At 30.3% G+C, this 22,369-nt stretch overlaps 3 protein-coding genes across 4 annotated transcripts; 2 read left to right on the forward strand and 1 right to left on the reverse strand.

Moving 5' to 3' along the window:
- The first annotated feature begins 5,785 nt into the window (after positions 1-5,785).
- LOC126666999 (kinase-interacting family protein) lies at positions 5,786-6,745 on the forward strand. The gene has a single exon (XM_050359942.2). It carries the CDS (start codon positions 5,913-5,915, stop codon positions 6,627-6,629), a length of 717 nt encoding a protein of 238 aa, XP_050215899.1. The 5' UTR covers positions 5,786-5,912; the 3' UTR covers positions 6,630-6,745.
- Positions 6,746-11,728: 4,983 nt separating this feature from the next.
- LOC126670660 (uncharacterized) lies at positions 11,729-17,284 on the reverse strand. Of its 2 annotated transcripts, none has more exons than XM_056104827.1 (6): positions 16,747-17,284; positions 16,611-16,660; positions 16,159-16,246; positions 14,674-14,790; positions 13,616-13,750; positions 11,729-12,141 (listed from the first exon to the last, which is right to left on the reverse strand). In XM_056104827.1, the coding sequence occupies exons 1-5, from the start codon at positions 17,242-17,244 to the stop codon at positions 13,682-13,684; spliced, it is 822 nt and encodes a 273-aa protein (XP_055960802.1). In that variant the 5' UTR covers positions 17,245-17,284; the 3' UTR covers positions 11,729-12,141; positions 13,616-13,681. The 2 variants fall into 2 exon arrangements, with proteins under 2 accessions (XP_055960802.1, XP_050220393.1); XM_050364436.2 differs by having other exon boundaries at positions 11,729-12,188.
- Positions 12,017-12,704, forward strand: LOC126670661 (stellacyanin). The gene is made up of 2 exons (XM_050364437.1): positions 12,017-12,182; positions 12,288-12,704. Exons 1-2 carry the CDS (start codon positions 12,017-12,019, stop codon positions 12,491-12,493), a joined length of 372 nt encoding a protein of 123 aa, XP_050220394.1. The 3' UTR covers positions 12,494-12,704.
- Positions 17,285-22,369: the final 5,085 nt, after the last annotated feature.

Here is a 22,369-nt window from a genome sequence, read left to right on the forward strand (position 1 = left end):
AATGATGATATCTTTGGCTTGAACTCCACTCCAAGTGACTCTATAAATAGACCCCATTTGTGTAGAGAAAATATAACATTTAGTGTAGACTTAGGCTTAGACACCAAAAATACTCTTTTAATATAGATTATTTTTATATTTTATTTCTCATGTACTCAAGGTGTAACTTATCTATTGTCATAATCCATATGACAATGGGTAACTAAACCTTTTGTTTGAGGGTTGATATAAACGTTTTTTTATATAATTGATTGATGTTGAATATTTTAGTGATTTACCGTGTTTCGATTATTGAACTTAATGCTTGGATTAAATTGAGAAATTGATTCATGATGCATGTTTAGTTAACTAATTGAGAAATTGTTAATTAAATAGATCTAAGTAATCGGAAACTTAAAGGACAACGCCACGAGAGTGGGTTGGAATTTACGTAATCTTGAGTTTGCTTCATAATCACAATTTAGTTGGTTAATTGGTTTTTAATAACACGATAGTGAGTTACTTATCAATTAATTAATAGGTGTTAAAATTTGGTGTTAATTAATATTCTTCATGCTTGAATGTTTTTGATCAATTCATTCATTTGCCCTATGTTTTAATTATTGACTCGAGAGAGTTTAGTTGAAATAGATCAGTTGATCAACAATGTATGAATTAATAACACGAGAGTGGGTCAATGAATACGTATTTTTAAGGATTTTCTTAATAAATATCATTTAATCATTCGACTAGGTTCATATATAACACGAGAGTGAGTAATTTGCCTATAAATTGGTTATTTGTTTATTTTTATCTATAGTAACTCGAGAGAGTAATATGTGCTTTAGACTAGCCTGAACTATAATTTTGGCAATACAACAAAGTTGTGATCATTTCGATCTTTGAGGCTCGAGAGACGGGATTCGATGTTTTAAAATAGCTCGATTCTAGATAATCACCAAGATATTCGTTGTTCATACTTTTATATTCTTATTCGGAATTATCAACCCTTGAACCTTTTATTCTTATTATTTCAAAAAATTATCTTTTAAATCATTTTAGTTTTATTGATTTTGATTACTTAATTTATTTGTTAATTGATTACTTTTAATTATTTTGGTTACAAATAGGGGTGAGCAAGAACCGAACCAAACCGAAAAACCGAACCGAACCGAACCGAACTTCGTTGTTTGGTTCGGTTTTTCGGTGAAAACGGTTTGGTTCGGTTTCTAATTTAGGTAAAGTTTGGTGTTCGGTGTTTGGTTCGGTTTGGGTGTTTTGAAAACCGAACCGACCGAAAAACCGAATTAACCGAACTTTGATATAAAAAATATATATTTTTTAAAAATAATATACATATATATTTATATTTATATGTTTTTTGTTTTTATATCTTAATTATTGTTGATATATGAGTTAATAATTTTTATTTAAACATATATGGAAGTTTATTAGACTCTAATTATTTAATATTTTAATTAATTTTAATATAAAAAATTTTAAAAATATAAAAAATAGTGAAATTCGGTTTTAACCGAACCGAACCGTACCGAACCAAAATTTTCGGTTTGGTTCGGTTCGGTTTTTTCACCTCCAAACTAAAAGTTCGGTTCGGTTCGGTTTGGGAATTTTCCAAACCGAAAACCGAAAAAACCGAAAAAATTCCAACCGAACCGAACCGAACCGACCGATGCTCACCCCTAGTTACAAATTCTCAAACCATTTTCGTAGCTAAACGGTCAAAAGAATTCTCAAAATTAGTCATTAAATCCATTGTCTCTGTGGGATCGACATCCGTACTTCCGGATCATATTACTTGCACGATAGCGTCACTTGCGATTTAGCATCAACAATATCCAATAGGGACAGAACCCCTTAAAAACACAATCAACTTAATATCAACTCGATGTAAACTCAAAATAGACTATATAAGTTAATTTAGTTGATATTAAGTTAATTTTTATAATTATAATAATTTAGAAATTTTTTTTTTCTTTGAATTGACATATAATTTAAATTGAGTGGACATTGAGTCGACATTATATTTACATTGAATTGACATTGAGTTCTTAAATTTACATTAAATTGATATTAATTTACATTTCAAAATTAAAATAATTCACTAAAAAATTACTTTGGATTGACATTAAGTTTATATTAAGTTTACATTGAGTTGACATTTAGTTGACTTTAGGTTTACATTGAGTTGACATTGAGTCAACATTAAGTTTACATTGAGTTGACGTTGAGTTATTAAGTTTACATTGAATTGATATTAATTTGTATTTCAAAATTAAAATAATTTACTAAAAAATTACTTCGAATTGACATTAGATTTACAGTGACTTGACATTGGAATTACATTAAGTTGACATTAGGTTAACACTAAGTTCACATTGAATCAACGTTGGGTTGATATTAAATTTTTAAAATTATAATATTTTACTAAACAAATTACTTCAGATTGACATTTATGTTACATTAAATTTACATCGAGTTGACATTATGTTTACATTAAATTGACATTGGGTCGTCATTAAGTTGACATTGATTCGACGTTGAGTTGACATTAAATTTACACAAATCAATGTGAAAAATCTTAAATAATTTACTTTCAGTCTACTATTAGTTTATTTTGAAAGTATAAATTATAGAAAAATAATTTTATTATAATAATAAAAAATAATTTCATTTTAAATTTATAATTGTTTATCAAAACATTTACTTTGAATTAACATTCAGTGAACATTAAATTTACATTAAGTTGACATTGAAATTATATTGAGTTCACGTTAAGTTTACTTTGAGTTAATATTGAGTTGACATTGAGTAATTGAGTTCATATTAAGTTTACTTTGAGTTAATATTGAATTGACATTGAGTTCATATTAAATTTATATTCAGTTCGCTTATTCTAAATTTACTTTTAATTCATTTTAATAACACCCTAAATAAGTTACTTTTAATTTTTTTCTAAAGTATGTTACTTTCAAACTATTGTTGGTTTATTTATTATTCTATAAATTATTTTAATAGTATAAATAATAAAGTTGTCATTGAGTCGACATTAAGTCGTCATTGAATTTTTATTGAGTTTTTGCACACCACGGCGAGTCCCACTACCACATATCCGACCACGACCACCAAACCATTATATTTTTCAATTTTAAGAAGTGGAATATCTTACTAGTCTTAGATGGCGTTTGATAAAACTGAAAATTAAGTACTGAATTTTAAGTGCTGAAAATAATAATTGCTGATTTTTTAAGTGTTGAATTGAATAAGTATGTTTGATAACTGCAAGTCTACAATTACTAAATATTATTAAAATTATTATATTTACATATTAAACATTTGAAGATTAATTATTTTAAATAATAAATAAATAACTAAATATAAATTATATATTATTTAAAATTTTAAAATACAAATAAAAAATATTTTAAAAATATTGTAAATATTACATATATCATATACATAAAAATCATAAATTTTAGTTGCATATATCGATAATTAGATTTTAAAGATTATAATGATGCTTCCTTTTAACTTGAAAATTAATCCTTAAAGTAAAATACTAGCTCTTAAAACTCTAAAAACCCGTTTAAATCTGATATTTAATATTGTGTGTTATAAACGGAACTTCAAATATATTAAAGAGCGAATATATTAAATAAATGACATATAAACTATAAAAAGAAAATTAAAAATAGAAAATAAAATATTTATAATAAAAAATACAGTAATTTGTAATTTTATGTGTTGATCTAAATATAATACGCTCATTGTAATATTAAAAAATAAAAAATAATGTATATGAGATAAAATATTTTTATTCGTGAGTGATAATTGAAAATAATAAACATATAAAGTTTATTCAATGATAAAAACTAATATTTAATAATTAAATGTTTTTAGTAAAAAAAAATAAGTTAAAATTTTTGACTTAGTATTTTAAATGATTTCTGACTTAACTGAATAAGTTAAGTTGGATCTTTTTGAGTTATCAAACCATTTTAAAACAATTAATTACCTAATATATTAATTTAAGTAATAAGTTGGGTTATCAAACACCCCCTTACTCATAAATTAATAAAGAGTGTAAAATATAAATATGTGTATAATTTATTTTTTTATTATGTAAATATTTAATGAATAAATTGATTTAGACTAATTTAATATTAAACTTATAATAAATTTAATTTAAGTTGATGTTTAGTTGATATTTAATTTGCATTATAAAATTAATTTCATTATAATAGGTTAATTTAAATTTATAACCAGTTATATATATATATATATATATATATATATATATATATATATATATTATAGACATGGAAAAGCACAAACTCTTTCTTATTAGAGGTCAATGGTTCAATTCCTTTAAACATAAAATGGTATTTTATTTAATTTTTAATTATCTAATCAATATTGGTTCAACCATTAAAAATGGTTAGACCATAAACTATTGTTGGTCCGACCAGTGATGGTTTGACCGGCGTTGACCGATGGTGGTCCGGCGTTGACTGACCGTTGACCGGTGGTGGTCCGACCAACAATAGTTCGACTAATAATGGTCCGACCAATGGTGGTTCGGTTAGAAGTAGTTTGGTCTATGTAATATAGGAGAAAATTATCGAGTGTAATGAAACAGAATAGGTAAAATACCATAAGAATAAAATAGTAATTAAATTAAAACTATTAAAAGATAGAAATGAAAAAAATGTTTTAAAATCGAGAGACTTTTGAAAAAAAGAAAAGTCAGATGATTTACATAAATTATTGAATTTTTAGATGATTTGATGTAATTTTATCAAAAATAAAATTAAAATTGGTTCAGGTTAAACCTGGACTAATATAAAAAATAAAAATTTGATAGACCCATTCCAAGCTCGGCCCATAAACAAGTCTAATATTATCTGATTTAGTCGGTGGACTATAGAGGCAGTGATGAAGTATAGGCAAGTGTGTAATGCATCCCATTACCTTTGTTGCAGCTTTGAGACTCTAGCAACAGAAATAGTGTAGTAGGTGCCGAGTAGGCAGTAGCTCTATTACATCAAAATAGGTTTGTAAAATTAAAGAAGAATGCAGCAAGGTCGTTGTCATGCACTGTGCCCACACAAAACTTGTATTCTTATTTCTATGCATATGATGCTGACTTTTGCCACCACTACCCTTCCAACTCTCCCCAATTCAAACTTTCAAATTTTAAACAAAAGCTTATCATTTTCTCTTCCTTTTGTTTGGTCACTTTTCAATCCTTATATCTTACAAAAGTTTTTGTCGGTATTCTTGGTCTAGGTAGATACCAAACTAGGGTGAGTAAAAACCGAATCAGACCGGACAACTAAACCGGACCGAAGTTAGTTTTTTAGTTCGATTATTTGATAAAAACAGTCTGTTTTGATGGTTAATTTGGAGAATTTTGAAAATTGATTAACGCTTCGGTCAAAAAATTTATAAAATAAAAATAACTAAAATACCGAAAAAATCTAACTTTTCAAACTTAAGAAAGCTTTTATTTGATTTTATATCTATATTCCAGAGATTTTGTTTTATTTTATGTAAGTTCTTAAGGCCTTTTTCGATCTTAGATCAAAAATTACGGATCTATCAATAACTCCAAATCGAATAAAAATACTAGAACTAAAACGACCGAAAAGTTAGGTCAAAAAAATATCCGTGTTTGAGAAAAATATTAACAGTTCGGAAGGTCAATTACAAAATTTTGGAACCGAACCGAACTTAACCGACCCATTTTCAGTCCTTATCAAGCACTCTTTCACAGTTAAAATCACTTTTGGCTCCATTTCATTCAACTTCTTGATATCAGTCTACATTCAAATTTTGATAAATCCCCAAATGGATAGCTCTGCAAATTATCACAAGTAACCAGAACTTATTTTTTTTCTTTCTGTGTCTTAGCAATGGCAAGAGAGATTGAAGAGAGAATGAAAATGCTTCTCCAAGCAGAAGAAGAAATGGGAGACACATTCGCAGAGAGAGCAGAATGGTTCTTCAAGAAACGCCCACAGCTGCTCGAACTCGTCGGGGACTTATACAACGGCTACACATCTTTGCAGGACCGCTGCAACACCCCGAGTCGCCACTCGGAGATCGTAGCGCATCTCGTCCTCAAGAACGTAGAGGAAGAAGTAATGAAGCACGAAGTCTCCGAAATGTCGCGGAAAATAGAGTTACTAAAGAAGCTCCTAGAAGTATTAGAATGCGAAAGATTACTCGTGCTGAACGAGAATTCAAGACTTTTTCGACAGAACGAAGAGCTCGGATCAGAGGCCATGTTCTTCAAAAACAAAGCCTCCCGGCTCGCGGGCTGCGTGCTGCAGATGAGGGAGGTTCATGAGGCTCAGGTTTACGCGTTGGAGAAGATGAACAAGGAGCTTTACCAGCAGCTGATCATGATGAAAAACAAATCAGACACGTCGTCATCTTCTTCGACATGCTCAAGAAGAAGAAGTAATTTGAAAAATGTGGGGTTGATGGGCTGTTTTCAACTGGAGATTGTTAAGAAAAATGATTATACTCCGAACAGAATTACTCCGAATTGGTGGGCGAAGATGAAGAAGACCATTACACCAACTTATTCATTTTCTTCTGCTTCATCGTTGCATTCTACTAATTAACATTATTCTGCTTTTAGGTGTTGTCTTCTATGTTTTATTGCGAAAATCTAAATATCAGACAGAGATTGTTATAATTAATTAAGTGCTGTGTGTTGAATGTTATTGTTTTAACGTAATATTGTGTTCATTATTAGTAATCATGTTTATTTTCAAAAACTTATGAATACAACTATACAAGTGTTGTTTTTAATTATTTTTCTTTTTTAAAATGTGTCAATTTCATTACGCAAGATTATAACAAAGTAAATTAAATCCGTCATGAAAAAAAAAATTGTTGAAGAAGTTTTATACGACTAGTCACGTTTTACGTGTTTCACATGTGACTTGTAGTGTGACTCGTCTAATTATCATAATTATATTTATTATGAACTAGTTTTGCATTACGTGCTACGCACGTGGATCGTAGTGTGACTCGTCAATTTATATAATTAATTAAATTTATTATAATTATAATAATTTATTTTGTTTATAATTAATAACAAATTACTTATAATTTTTATTTGAAATAAATATAATACTTTAATTTATTAATTTTAAAAATCAATTTGACATCAACAATATTTATTTATAAATTATTTTATTAATTAAATTCATTTACAATTATATTAATATATTTTATATATAACTAATAATAAATTATATAGAATTTTTCTTGAATTAAGAAATTTTTGATATGAGTTAGTTTAAGGTTATTAATTATTTTAGTTGTCCATGTATTATTTTTTCTTTATCTGTGGAAAAAAAATTAGCATGAGATAGACTTAATCGGTTTCAACCATTAATAGACTTGGCATCCAATTTGAATTATTCATTAAAACCCAACACAGTGTTATCATAAATGTGTCACTGTGCCTTATAGCTAATAGTATGATGTAATTATATGTTGGGGCACCATAATAGTTTAGCAAATAAATAGTCATACATGAATTCGAATGATAATTTAACTTAGATAATGATTTACCTAAAGGATTAGACCTTGCGCATATAATTGTTTAAGTTTAATCTAAAATAAAATTAAATATTGCAAAATTTTATGCTACAAAAACGTAAAAGAAGTCAAAGCAAGTAATAAAAGTGTTTGCCAATTAGTACAATTCTATTTTATTTAAACGTAAAAAGAGAAGAAAATTTATATCATAATACAATTCTATTCTAATTAGGACTTCAATTATAATATTAATAATTACTTAAATAATTAATTAGTTAATTACTATAAAACCTTCATTTAATAATAAATTTAAAAGGATTAATCGGTAAATTTGCCTGTCCCCCCCTCCCATCCGTGCTTTTATATATAGTATAGATTAATTAGATAATTATATTTATGTTTAATTAATAATTAGTTCTATAATTATAAATAGTATTTAAGAATAGAATTTTAAATAATATTTAGAGCAATAGTTAATTAGAAATAGTTTATCTTATTTAATATTTAAGATGATTATTTTAATAATTTGATTATTTAATTGATACTCAAATTTTATAAATATAGAAAATATTAAATAATAATTAATAGTAATTTATTAGAAGTAGTTTACCTTATTTAAAATTATATATAATTAAAAAAATTAAAATTGTAATTATTAAATATTTAAAGTAGTCTTAGTTAGTATTGTAGATAATTATCTTAACATATAAGTTTATTTTAGTTAATACTCTAACTTTAATAATTTTTTTAATAATTATATTTTATAAAGCAAAACTGACATTAACGTCAAATGTTTCTACCCCCCTCCATCTGTACTTTTATATATAGTATAAATAATGATAAAAATTGACGCAGCGGAAGTAAATATAAACCAAGATAAATTTGCTGATTAACAAAAATAATATTATAGCTTCTAAAAGTCCATTGATTCAAGAAATATTAGATAAATAAGCAACCAATAATTGTCGATTCACAAAGAATACCGAATTCGAGAATAAAAGAGAAATTATTCCTAACAGGTTTATTCAATCAAAAATTGCATAGAAAAATTAATAAAAACGGTAATACTAAAATATAAGAAAAACCACAAAGGTCTGAACAAACGAATTTGAAATGAACAGCTTTCATCGGCTATTGTTTGTTGGACTTTTTCCAATAAAATTAGACCAGCAAATCGCCTTATTCGCACAGTTCCATAACGGGAAAAGGGTCATTCATGCTCCTAACGTTTGGGGTCTGGATCAAGTAAGCCCTCAACGTTCAGAAAGGTTCATCCACGCCCCCAACGTTTGTAAAAATGGACAATCAGGCCCCTCGGTTTAACGCCGTTTCATTGCTCCTAAAACTCCGTTAATGTGATCCTACGTGGCAAAGATAAAAGGATCATTTATGCACCTAAGGTTTGAGTCCAGGATCAAATGAGCCCTCAACGTTTGAAAAAGGTTCAGACGTTTGAAAAGGTTCACTTATGCCCCCCAACGTTTGAAAAATGAACAGTTAGACCCCCAGTTTAACACCGTCACATTGCTTTCCAGACTCCGTTAGTGTGATCCTACGTAGCTAATTTTTACCGTCAAATTTTTCTCTATGGTGACAGTCTTTCTCTCAGCAACAATAGTCTGTCGTTGCAAAGTCAGTTTATTACAAGACCGAGCTAACCCGATAGACTATCCTTCTCCAACAATCGAATAAAGAATTCTCTTCATTAATCGGTATCTTGTTTGACGAAACTCGCAATGCCAGAGACGGAAAAAAAGAAATGTTTGGTGAGGTAGAAGGAGGCAGTGCATGAGATGGAACGCCAAATGAAAAATAATACAATTTTTATCTTTTTAGTTAACTTTTTATATAATTGTTGGGTTTCTAATTTTTGGAGGAATGTAATTGTCGAATCGAAACACATGAAGAAGATGAATAAATTGATTATTTTTTTTATAATTACGTTTCATTATTAATTATGTTTAATCGTCTTCAATGATATCGGAGAATTATTACCGATTAAATGTTCGATGCTGGTTGCTTACGGTTCGATTAATGGAAAACACTAAAAATTAGCCATGTAGGATCACACTAGTAGAGTTTGGAAAGCAATGACACAGCGTTAAACTAGGGCCTAACTGTTCATTTTTTCAAACGTTGAGGGCAAAAATGAACCTTTTCAAACGTTAGGGGCATAAGTGAACCTTTTTCAAACGTTGAGGGCTCATCTGATTACGAAACAAAACCTTAGGGGCATAAATGATCCTTTTATCTCTGCCACGTAGGATCACACTAACGGAGTCTTAGGAGCAATGAAACGGCGTTAAACTAAGGGGCCTGATTGTCAATTTTTACAAACGTTAGGAGCATGGATGAACCTTTCCGGACGTTGAGGGCTTACTTGATCCAGACCCTAAACCTTAGGGGCATGAATGACCCTTTTCCCTTCCATAACTATTCAGATTTTCAAACCAAATCTTTCATAAATTTTAAATTCACATCAAAAATCGTAAATAATTTTATTTTTGAGGAAAAAATGGTTTGAAGATTAAAAAAACATGAATCGTGCACAAACACAGAGTTTATACATAAAGTTTTTTTTTTACTTTAAAAAAATTAAAAGATAACAGCGATAAAAAAATAGTTTAAAAAGAGTAAAAGATTTTAAAAATGAAATATAGCTTACAAATAAAATAAAAAATGAAGTGTTTTATGTTAGTTTCTTGAAAAATAAGGAAGATTGGTAGAACTAATGAGTTTATTAGCGAAATCCTCTTTCATGTTTTCATATTAAGCTTTCCATAATGACACATTTTTTTCAATGAATTACTTACGCGGATGAGTGACCGAATTCAAATTCATCTGAAATGTTATTCAAGGTATTCAAAGTCACCCACGTCTTTAAGGATACAATGGTTATTAAGATGGAAATGCCAAGTCCACCACCTTGTCAACCGTCGCAACTTTTACCGTCGCAACTTTTTACACGAAGTACTTATTCTCCAACGTCACCGGTTAAGTATCGTTGAATGCTTCAGTTAGACCCTCTTCCTCTCAAGAACTTGAGAAAATGAAGCTTGATTGAATAATTTTTCTATTTCCTTTAAAAACCCGATCGATGTTTGAAAACTCACTTCCGGACTGAAAACCTAGGGAATCTTTTAATTATTACTTAATTTTTTTATTAACAATTTTTCCACATGGCTAACGCATAATGGTTTGTTGCACGAATGACATGGCGCGATGGTTGCGTGTAATAATTTTTCGAAAACCTATTGCACACGTAATTGCAAACAACGCCATTACTCATTTGATTAACACAAATTATATAACATGAAATTTGTAATTTTAGAGGCAGACACCAATAAACGGAATAAGGAGATCCAATAGGAAAGCTAGTTGCCAATCAAGCAGCCAATTAAATTTTACTTGGATGACAACTCCTCTTTATTCTCTAATTCTACAAGCCCTTTTCATAAAGATAGTCATTTTGTATTTAAGCTTGGTAAAAAATATTCCTATTAATAAAAAAGTGAAAGAATAGTTTTGCAATTATTATTTAGAAATAGATTATTGCAAAAATAACTATAAATTGTAAGTAAAACCAAATACCCAGTGATAAAAGCCACATCAGAAATGAAAATGGCACATTAAAATGATAAAAATGGAATGAAATAATACACAATATACAGAACAACTGCAGTTAAAATAACAAAGAAATAAAGATAGTCAAAGGTGCAGCTAATGTTAGACGAAGAAGCCTAATTAAGCTAAAATGTCAACTTTCTGTTTTTATTAGGGAAGTAATAGATAATAGAGTCGATCAATTTGATTCCAAAATTAAAATTTCAAAGCTCAAATCAAACTCAGATTGAAGTTGATTTTAGTAGCTCTAGTTTGACCTCAGTTGAACAACTGGAAATCAAACTCCAATCCACTCGACTCGGTTATTAAGATCACGACTCGAACTCGACTCGGAAATCAACTCGAGCTCGACTAAATTAACATCAAGTCGATTTTGATTATTTTTTTCTAGTCAATTACGAGAAGCTCGCGAGTTAGCTGAACTCGGTTATAACCCTGAACAACATGATACACCCTTTGTTGTGAAGACTATAAAATGGTGCTACTTCAATCAATAAGGTTGTGTGGGTCTGATATGGTTAAGCTGATTTACATGCAATAAGCGTGATGATTGTAAAACAGTTCTCATGAGCTTATTTAATTGTTATTATTTAAACAAAACACATAGTTGAAATGAAAAAACAGACTAAAGCAGCTCGAGATTTACATGTGAAGAGCTGTTGATAGATGTAGCAATTTATAAGTGATTATGGCATAGCAGTGGTAATGCAACTTACATGTCAACCTAATCAAAATAGCACTAATATTGTGATCAACCAATACGTACCTTTCTTAATGACAATAACGCGCTGCAAAAAGATGTACCTCTTTCTGTATTAGAATTTCAGGAAACAGAATGGCATTTTCCAGTTTGGTTATACTTCACCTTGTTGCTACATCATTCAATGTGTTTCATGCAAGAGGAATAACCTTCACGGTTGGAGATCTCGATGGCTGGTCGCCCTTCACCAATTTCTCCAACTGGCTCCAAGGAAAAGAGTTTCATGTTGGTGATGTTCTAGGTAAGCCTTATATTAACAACATGCATACAAATAATCAGAAATCAAGAATCTTGTAAACAATATCTAAGTTTCTGAAACTACAAAATATGAGTGTTATGTTTTCAGATTTCAATTACCCCAAGGGAGCGCACACTGTAATGCAGGTGAACTCAAATGCATATGAAGAATGCATAAAGGACACACACATCAGGCAATTCACTAACGGCAATGACTCAATGCTTTTAACAGAGGCAACCCAAATGTGGTTCATATGTGGGGTAAGTAATCACTGTGAAAATGGCCAGAAGTTGACCATCAATGTGACTCCTTAAGTAGAACTATTATTTTTCCTCCTTAATGTGATTCCTTAGCTAAGTAGGAATTCTAGTTTTCCTCGAATAAATCAAAATGTTTGACACAGCACAAATTAAACTACAACAAGTTCAGTCTTTTGTTATATAATATCTTGTAGTCATCAAGCTTGCTTGTAACTTCAAAATATATGGGCATAGTACGAAGCAGTCAAAACTAAAGTTAATTTTTCACAAAAGAACATTTTGTTTAGTGAGTATCTTGGAGATTCTCTTAAGCATTCATCCAGAACCAGGTATATGAGAATTCACGTGGCTTCAAAATCTCATCCTAGCTTAATTGCAGGGATTCAAAGCCTTGACCAACTCGCGAAACATACACCATTTTTCACGAGTATTGTTATAAGTCCATTTCCTTCTAATTAATTAATATAAACCTAATTTACCATTTTAAGTATGCTAGGATTGCTTGTATTATGTAGTTGACAGAATTTTAAGGCAACACAAATTCGATTTTTCTTCCCTAAACCTTATTAATGGCACATCGATGAATCAACCAACCACGGAATAATTGCTACCTCACAAGATGTAGCATCTTTTCTTCTTGAAAAATTAATTCATGGGTCCATCAGTGAAGTTATAGAGCAGAGAGAAAAGCTGCACAATTTCTGATTTTACATTCACCTTTAGGTCATGGACTATGGTCTATGGAAAAAAAGTTCCCAAACACTGAGGAAGTCATGGATAGAGTTTACCAGCAGAATTGAAATCAGTAAGTAATTTTACAAATTGGCATAAAATTTTGAAAAATGTAAATAAAATTGCCACAAACAAAGTCAAATTGCTGATCTTAGCCGTCAACCATGCGTATATTTTAAGTTTGGAAATAAAACTGAAAATGAGTAATGGTACAAATACAAGACTATGGAACAGAGCTTTGTGTTGAAGCAGCCAAGAAATGACGTCAACGAGATTTGGTTATAACGCAATCTGTATAATTAGGTATCGAGCCCATGAATATCTTAAAATTAATCAAAGTGAACTAATCTATAAGATTTTACAATTATCACACTTTCATTTAAATTTACTAAATCTCTCTGATACTCTAAAATCACAGCAAGCAGTTTAATAAGACTGTCAAACCTGGAAATATGATGCTGATAACTATTGTTTGCGTTATTAGATACATAAGCATTGGCAAATTCATTGTTATTGCTGGTTGTGACTGTGAGGCATATCTGATGCAATCAGTTTCTCGTTAAGTTTTGCAACCCGAGCCTGCATATAGGAAGGATCTTATATTAGCATAAAATGGGAGAGAATGGTACGAGCAAAAATAAGAACAAGAAAAAAAGTTGGCTTAAATGCTCCAAAAATCACCAACTTTCGCGTGTTTTTGGTATTTAACACGAACTTTTAATTTTGGCATATAAATACATGAACTGTCAATTTTTTGCATATTTAACACAGGCACCGTTTTTGACCTAAAAAGGCACCGTTTTTGACCTAAAACGACGCCCTTTTTTCACCTAAAACGGAAACTAAAAAATGTTGCCGTTTTAGGTCAAAAACGGTGCCCGTGTTAAATATGCAAAAAACTGAGAGTTCGTGTATTTATGTGCCAAAATTAAAAGTTCGTGTCAAATACCAAAAACACGTGAAAGTTGGTGATTTTTTTGTGCATTTAAGCCAAAAAAGTTCCTATGTTATAGATCAAGCTTAATTTACTTTTTCAAGAACAGTGCAAAATCAAGGTATAAATTAAATTATAATTTTAAAGATTAATACTTCTGGAAGATCCAATAGAAACCTAAGAAGAAGAATTGAACAATAGAGACCGGGGAATACCTAGTTCATATTACTCTACCAATTTTCTAAATTTTATTTCCACTCTTAATTTTTTGCACAAGTTCTCTCTAAATACATTATGGCCCCAATAATTGAAAAAAGAATACAGCCTGAAGATCTCTTTGGTCCCATGCATAAAGGGTTAGTAGCACGACTTAAAATTCAACTAAAACTAATAAAGTTCCTAACACTGCCCAAAAACATAACAAATAAATCCAATCAACAGAAAAAACAATAAAAGGGATCTCTCACGAAAGCAAAACAAAACAATTATTTTTGGTCCAATAATTTTATTGTCATTGAAATTTGAAAAAGAAATTTTCTCTTAAAGATAAAAAAGGAATGAGTGACACCTTGAATGGTTTGGAACGACGAATAGTAGGATCTACGTCTAAACACATCAAATATGACTTCTCAGCTGCTTCATACTTTTCCATTGCCATGAAAACATCACCTTCACACAGATATGCCTGCTAAATAATATTTCATAAGCATATCTTCATGACTACTAAAACATTTTTCCATTAGATTATGTACACATTCACACACAAAAAGTTCTGAAGCCAGAGAGCTATACATGCACGCAACATAAAGAGAGGGATTGCTTTATACATTCAATAAAGGCCAAATGTTGTAAAAAGGCCAAACCTTTCACAAAAGTTTCACAAAAGTCCTGACCTTTTAATTTTATCGATTTTGGCCAAAAACTGATTATTTGGTTTCACAAAAGTCCTTACCTTTCAATTGTGTCGATTTTGGCTAAAAATGGATTATTTGGTTTCACAAAAGTCCTGACCTTTCAATATTTGACATGCCATATAGGCGCCACATAGGCGTCACATAGGCAAATTGAAATCAAATTGAGAGTTGGCCATAATTGAAACCAAATAATTTATTTTTGGCCAAAATCGACAAAATTAAAAGGTCAGGACTTTTGTGAAACTTTTATGAAAGGTTTGGCCTTTTTACGACATTTGACCTTCAATAAATAAAATGAGGACATAAACCCATAAAAAAAACTTTCAAATGAAACTTGATACATAGGTACTATCTGTGAATTATAGCTTGCAAGACGAAAATCAAAAAATAAACCTGACAATAATTTATACTGACAAGACAATTAATTCCAAAAAGAAAAATTTCTCAAGTAATCTTCAGCGTTGCTGAAGAGAATTAATTATTTGATCCTTTTTTAATTTACTTAGCTTTCAGTTCTTATGGAGTAGCTTAATGTTCAAAAACTTGAAATTTAAATGCCTTTTAACAGTTTTGGCTAGTTCCATTAAATTATCAATTAAGATACTGAACTTACTTTCTTTTGACAATTGAACCCAGTTATCATTTATTTGTTTAAAATCACAATAGTATCATCAACAGCAGTAATACTGTTTAGGGACAGTCAACAGCATCCAAGCTATGTCATGCCTGCCTTCTGTTTTTTGTTGCACCTGTTCAGTTTGTGATGCGTAAGAGCATTGTGCGGATGCCAGACTTGAGGAGATATAAGAGGGATTTCCTTAGGCAACAAAGAAATCTAGTAGAGTTTGGGAAATTGTCGACAGTGTTTAGGTACGTCTTTAAAGTTTATCATTTCCTCATCATGGATGTAATTGTGATTTGAGAACAATGTTATGTAATCAGTAATTTATAACCGTGCTCAATGAAAATGATTTTTAAACCGTAATTGACAAAATTAAAAAACATATCAAGTACAACTAAGAGCACTCAAGTTCTAGATATTTTTAGTAATAGAACAAGGCCAATTAACCAAGTCCTTAGATATCACAGTCTGCGGTAGCATTCCAAACATATAGACTTCAACAAAATAATTGGCTGACCTCAGGATATTGAGGAGCTAGATTCAAAGCTTCCCGAGCATCTTCAAGAGCCCCTGAATAATTTTTCATTGCCAATCTTAAAGTAGACCTGGATTTAGGCAATGCAGAACCTAGTCAAAATGGAGTTAAGTGTGCTTCTAGACATCCAATATGTAGGATTAACAGATACTCCCTCCGTCACATTCAAGAAGTCTTTTTTTTTTTTAATTTAAACTGTTTAAGAAGCAATAAATTCACATTTTAATTCTTGTTTTATCCCTTATTAATTTCTTTGAAACTCCACCTACTAATGAATTACTTTGTGAATTGTGTTCAAATAAAATTATAGAACTTTTTCACATTATATTCTAACTAAAAAAGAACCATATTAATAAAATCCAAATAAATGAATAAATTAACTTTAGATTACAATTCCAATTCTAACAATAATCAGTCTAGGCAAATAAAATTACCTGCATTTATAGATAATATGCAGTCCCCCAAATGGTTTAAGCTCTATAGCCTGCAGCACTAACAATCAAATACAAATCTAATTATCTACAAATTAGTATAAAATTAAGAACAAAATAATAATAATAAAAAAAACACCTGTGAAAGAAGCAGCTCAGCCTGGGAAAAATTAGCCTGATCAATTTCAATTTCAGCTCGTTTTCTAAGGGAAACAGCTTCCAAAACGCTGCGTATCGCCGCATCATTATCGTCATGATTATAATAATGTCCAGCAATAATGCGAGCAGCTGAAGCAGGAGTGCCGCAGTGACCGACGAGAATCCCTTGCGGGAGAATAGCAAGGTTCGGGCCGGCACCGCAGCAGCCTAAGCAGCCGCAAGAATTGACGGAGACATGCGGAGGAGAAATGTCTCGGATAATTTCAAGTGTCTGTGTCGAACCTTGTCTTCTGCATGTCCGGTTCGTGCAGACTCTGATTTCGTCCAGTTTTGATACCGGAGGATGATGAATTTTAGATAATTTTTTGTTGATGTTGGTTGATGATGGTAACCGGAACCAAGTCTGGTAGTTAACTGAATTGCTCGTCGCCATAGCCGCTATCTGTTTTCTTTGAGGCGGGTCGTGTGGTGTGTGCATCAGTTATTACCAGTTTTCCCGTATTAAGAAGGAAAAAGGGTCAAATATGCCCGTCGATATATATAGCGGGATACAACTAAATCATTAATGAGAATTAAGGCAAACTATTTAGCATTCAAATACTATTAAATTATTTAGCATTCAAATGCTATTAGATATCACATTTACAATCAAAAAAATAACATATAAAAAATATTGAAAGCTCATAATCCCACAAACATTGAAGTTAAAGTTAACATATAAAGGCTTAATCACCAAAAAAAATCCCACCTTTTAGCCTTTTCAGTTACACTCTGACATTGCAATTTTTCCACCTTCAAAATTAAATTGGACTCTTTTTTACTCGTGAAAAATTCATAAAAACTCTTATAAAGTACTCGTTTAAACTCTTTTCCACACAAAAAGTTAAAAATGGATGACATATTTTAATTTTTTTCAAATGAAGAAGAGATCAATCTAATACTTGAGGGTGGAATTGAAACTAAAAGGTGCGAATTTGGGTGCAGTTGATAAAATTGCAACGTCAGGGTTCATTTAAAAAAGGCTAAAAATTGGGAGTTTTTTGGCGATTAAACCAAATATAAATAATATTTTTAATCAATACAATTTTCTTTTATTCTAAAAAAAAACTTACTGAGATCATTTGAAGGCTAACTCTCCAATCTATTAGCATGGTCTATTATTTTTTTCTTCCTTTGTCTGTATAGTATTTTGTTACCATTCATAAAAAAAAAGTATTTTGTTACCATATAGACATAGAGAACTTATTAATAATACATGTTATCATTACCAGTGCAAAATAAATAGCACATAATCAAATCATAATATAACATTTTTATGTTATTCACAAAACTTGTACTAATTAACAAAAATTTAATTATTGTACCGAAAGTTAGCATTTTTTCTTTATAATGAAGAGGATGGACATATTTTAATTCTATTCAAATGTTATCCGAATATAAGATTTATTAATCTTAGGTGAGATGCTCTTACCGTCTGAGTTAGTCATTAAAATAAGAATTTTGAGCAGAACGCATCATCATCAAATTATTAAAGTTTAATAGTAAAGAAATCCAAATTTTTACGACTTGTTGCGATCTAAGCCAAACTTTTTAATTTTTTATAATAATAGCCAAATATATTTTTCGTTACAATGATTGCCAATTTAGTGACCAAACTTGTTATTTTCAATTAGGCTATTAAGATATTATATACGATTTGATTTTCATATTTGATCTAAAACATTATATGAATCGATGAACCATCTAAACGGTTGAATTGTAAAAATCTGCTGAAGCCCCATAAAATTTTAAATTTTGTTTTTCAAAACTATAAAAATCCAAATATTAAAACTAAATATATTTAATTATAAGAGATCTTATATATAAATAGTACATACACATTTTTTAATATTATAGTATAAATTACAAACATATTTACTATTATTCAAACAATGAAACCGGTGATTAAACCGATTGAACTATAAATCAATGGCCGTACCGAGGAGCTATTCGATCTTTAAAACACTGAAAATTAGGAAGAAGAAGCATCGTCCTCAATTTATGAGTGCCAATTAATACGAGGAAAGTTTTTAGCAGCATTTGGAGGGACGGTTTCCATAACTTTCTCTTGGCCCTTTGGATAGTAAATCCCAGTCCTCCCATCTCGAACCCAATACTTATTATTATTATCTTCTTTATTATTATTATTATTATTATTATTATTGTTCATCTTTACTTCCTCATCAGTCTTCATTGTTGAACTACTACTATTTCTCTTCTGGTATCCTTTTCGAACGGTACTCCTGCATTAATTATTCGTAAAATTGACGAATCGGAATATTTAAATTTTGAGAATATATTTGATACAATTGTTAAAAATGTGGATATAAAGAAATGATTTTATCAAATATAATTGTTGTAAGAATACCAGTAATTTTTTTATCAAAATTAAAAAATATGGGATCTCAATATAATCTTTTGTCGTTAAATTGATGCTACTAATAGTTATAAGTTCCTAGTAACATTTGACACATCGATGATTCGTAAAACAAATTTAATTGACAACAAGGAGAGTGCATTTTTGAGAAACAATTAACAAGTGTTCTTAGAGCATTAGTCACTTAGAAGGTTTAGACAAAGGTTATAAAAAAAAGGGATAATGTCATAAAAATTTACAAACTTTACACGTTTTTTCATTTTAATCTCGTCATTTAAATTTTTTTATTTTCATACACCAGCTACCAGTTTTTTTCAAATACATACACCGTTCAAAAATCCAACGAAAATAGCTGACATGACACTATTCGGTTCGTTGTGGCATGTCACTTTCCGGTTGCCAACTCAGCAATTTCACCGGATTTTTAAACGGTGTTTGTATTTGAAAAAAATTTATAGTTCGTGTATGAAAATGACGCTTTTTAAACTGGATGATTAAAATGAAAAAATGTTTAAAGTTGGTAAATTATTATAACGTTATCCCTAAATTGATGTCTTTTATAATATTAAATCTCACCAAATCGCTTGCACACCCCTTTGCATCAATAGATGTGGTATTAATTTGGAAATAAAATGTAGACTTACTTGGAGAAGATGGAGTGTGCTCCTCTAGCAAATGCAGCTGAAGACATTTTATTTTTTATTTGGATAGTGATGGATTCAAATAAGTGGTATTTATAAGATATGGCAATTTGTGATAAAATATTTATTTGTTATCCATATTCCTCTTTTCAATAAAGCTTTGGTTCATATGTCATTTTCTGTTTTAAAACCCAACTTCTTCATTTGCTAAAACATGTTTTCTTTCTTCTCCCATGGTGTTGGCCACTAAAACTAATTTCTACTTTTAATCTTGTAGAACAAATTTGAGATGAATGGACTTTTTTAGAAAAATTTGATTTGTTGAATTGATAAACTACTAAAGTTTTTTAAATTAATATTTTAAATATTTTATCGTTAAAACGAAGTTAATCACATAAAAGTAAATTAAATTAGAAAAAACAGTTATTTTTTAAGAATAAATTACGCGAAAATCCGTGAGGTATACCATAATTAACAGTTTGGTACCTTTTGTTTCAAAAGTCTACTTAATGGTTCCTCAATTTAATTCTGTTAACTATTAGGTCCCTCCGTTAATTTCGACACTTATTTTTAAACGATTTGGTACTCCACCTTTAATTTTGTGAGATCACTTTTAAACGATTTAGTACCTGAGTTTTAATCCGTTAAACAATTTGGTCCCTCAAATTAACAAAATGATCTCTCAGTTAACAAGATTAAAATTGAGGGACCATTAAATAGACTTTTGAAATAAGGGGTAGCAAACTGTTAATTATGGTATATCTCAGAGGTTTCTAAGTAATTTGCTCTTTTTTTTAAAAGACATTAAAGGCATAACTGAACTTTTCCAAAGGTTGAGACTTATTTAATTTTGAAGGTAAACTTTGAGAGTATAAATGATCCCTTTTCATTAAGCTTCAACATAGAATATCCTAGCTTAGAATAACCGTTGAAAAGTGAATACGAATCTAAAAGGAATCACCTGCACGTAACAAGTTCATAACCAAATTAAAGAAAAACTAACATGGAACAAAGGTCATATTAGAGTTATATATAGCTGAAACCAAGGACAGAGCGAGAATTGGGTTTTAAGGAGGGCCAAATTACATAAAAATTCAGAGTTAATAATTAAATTTTAAAACAAGAGAAAATTAAAGCGGTTTTGTTGAAGAAGAAAAGCTTGAGGGGGGCCAACTACACAAAATTCTAAGGTTAATATCAATAATTTTTATAAAAATTATTTTTATAAAAATTAAAAATTGAAGTACTATTTTTTTAAGACTTAATCACAAAAAAATCCCCGACCTTTTAGCTCCTTTTCACTTGCACCCTAATATTGCAATTTCGTCTATATCACCTTAATTCGCACCTTTCGTTTCCAATTACACCCTAAAAAATTAAATTGACCCTTGTTCACTAGAAAAAATGCCACTTTGATCTTTCATTTTTAATTTATTTTTTGAAAAGTATTTAATATTATAAAATGAACAAAAAAGTTCTCTTCCACAATAAATTAATATAAATTATTTAATAAAATATATAATTAATTTTATTTTTTCTAAAAATCGACAACCCGCTCGTCTTCCTCGTGACAGAATTTGTCACGAGGAAGACGAACCTTGTTCGAACCAGATCTGGGGCACAACTCGACCGTTTGAGGACTATGCAATCGCACAGTCTGTGTGCGAACGCACAACCAACTGTGAGAACGCACAATCAGGCGTGCGATCATACAATGACTCAGCCGATCGTCTTGGATTTTGAAACCATGTTTCGTATTTGCGCATCGTAATCGAAATCAATTGATTTATCGATTGGTCTACGTAAGAAGACTTTAAAGTCTATATCGGAGGTCGAATCCAGGATCGAATCAAAAGATCGATGGGAATCGAATGAATTATAAATCATTTATCGGAATTGATACGTGGGGAGCACGACGGTCTATAATTCTAATGTGTCGTGTCGTGAGTCAAGAGTCAATTCTAGAATAGGTTCCTGATTTGAGTTTATCTAATATCGTTATAGATCCGGTGAATCATCCAGCTACGAGACCCGGAGCTCCAAGAACTTGATCGAAGAGTTTGCTTTGCTTTTGCTGTTAATAGCACGATCCGTGAGTTTGTTTATTTACTTTTGAAGTATTTACAGAGTATATCGTTTTCATATCGCAAATTTTTCTTTAACATTCATCTTCATCGCACATGTTTATACCGTGAATGTTTATATAGAATTACATTCATACTTGGATATGAAACCAGTATAGATCTGATGGAACGTTCCTTTCTATTGGGCGGTAATAAGACTGCGTGATCACCAGTTTTGATTTGGGAAGTTATGAAAAGGGCCCATATTATCGAATATCGTATCATATCGAAGTTTGAATATATATCAAATTGGATCCGAGGTTTAACTCGGTTGAACTATCTCAGGACCTGTATCCAGTGGATTTAACTCGGTTGAACTATCTCGGGACCCGTATCCAGTGGGTTTAACTCGGTTGAACTATCTCGAGACACGAATCCAGTGGGTTTAACTCGGTTGAACTATCTCGGGAGCCACAACTTGGG

This window comes from Mercurialis annua, linkage group LG2, assembly GCF_937616625.2.
Source record: "Mercurialis annua linkage group LG2, ddMerAnnu1.2, whole genome shotgun sequence".
Classification (NCBI taxonomy): Eukaryota; Viridiplantae; Streptophyta; class Magnoliopsida; order Malpighiales; family Euphorbiaceae; genus Mercurialis; species Mercurialis annua.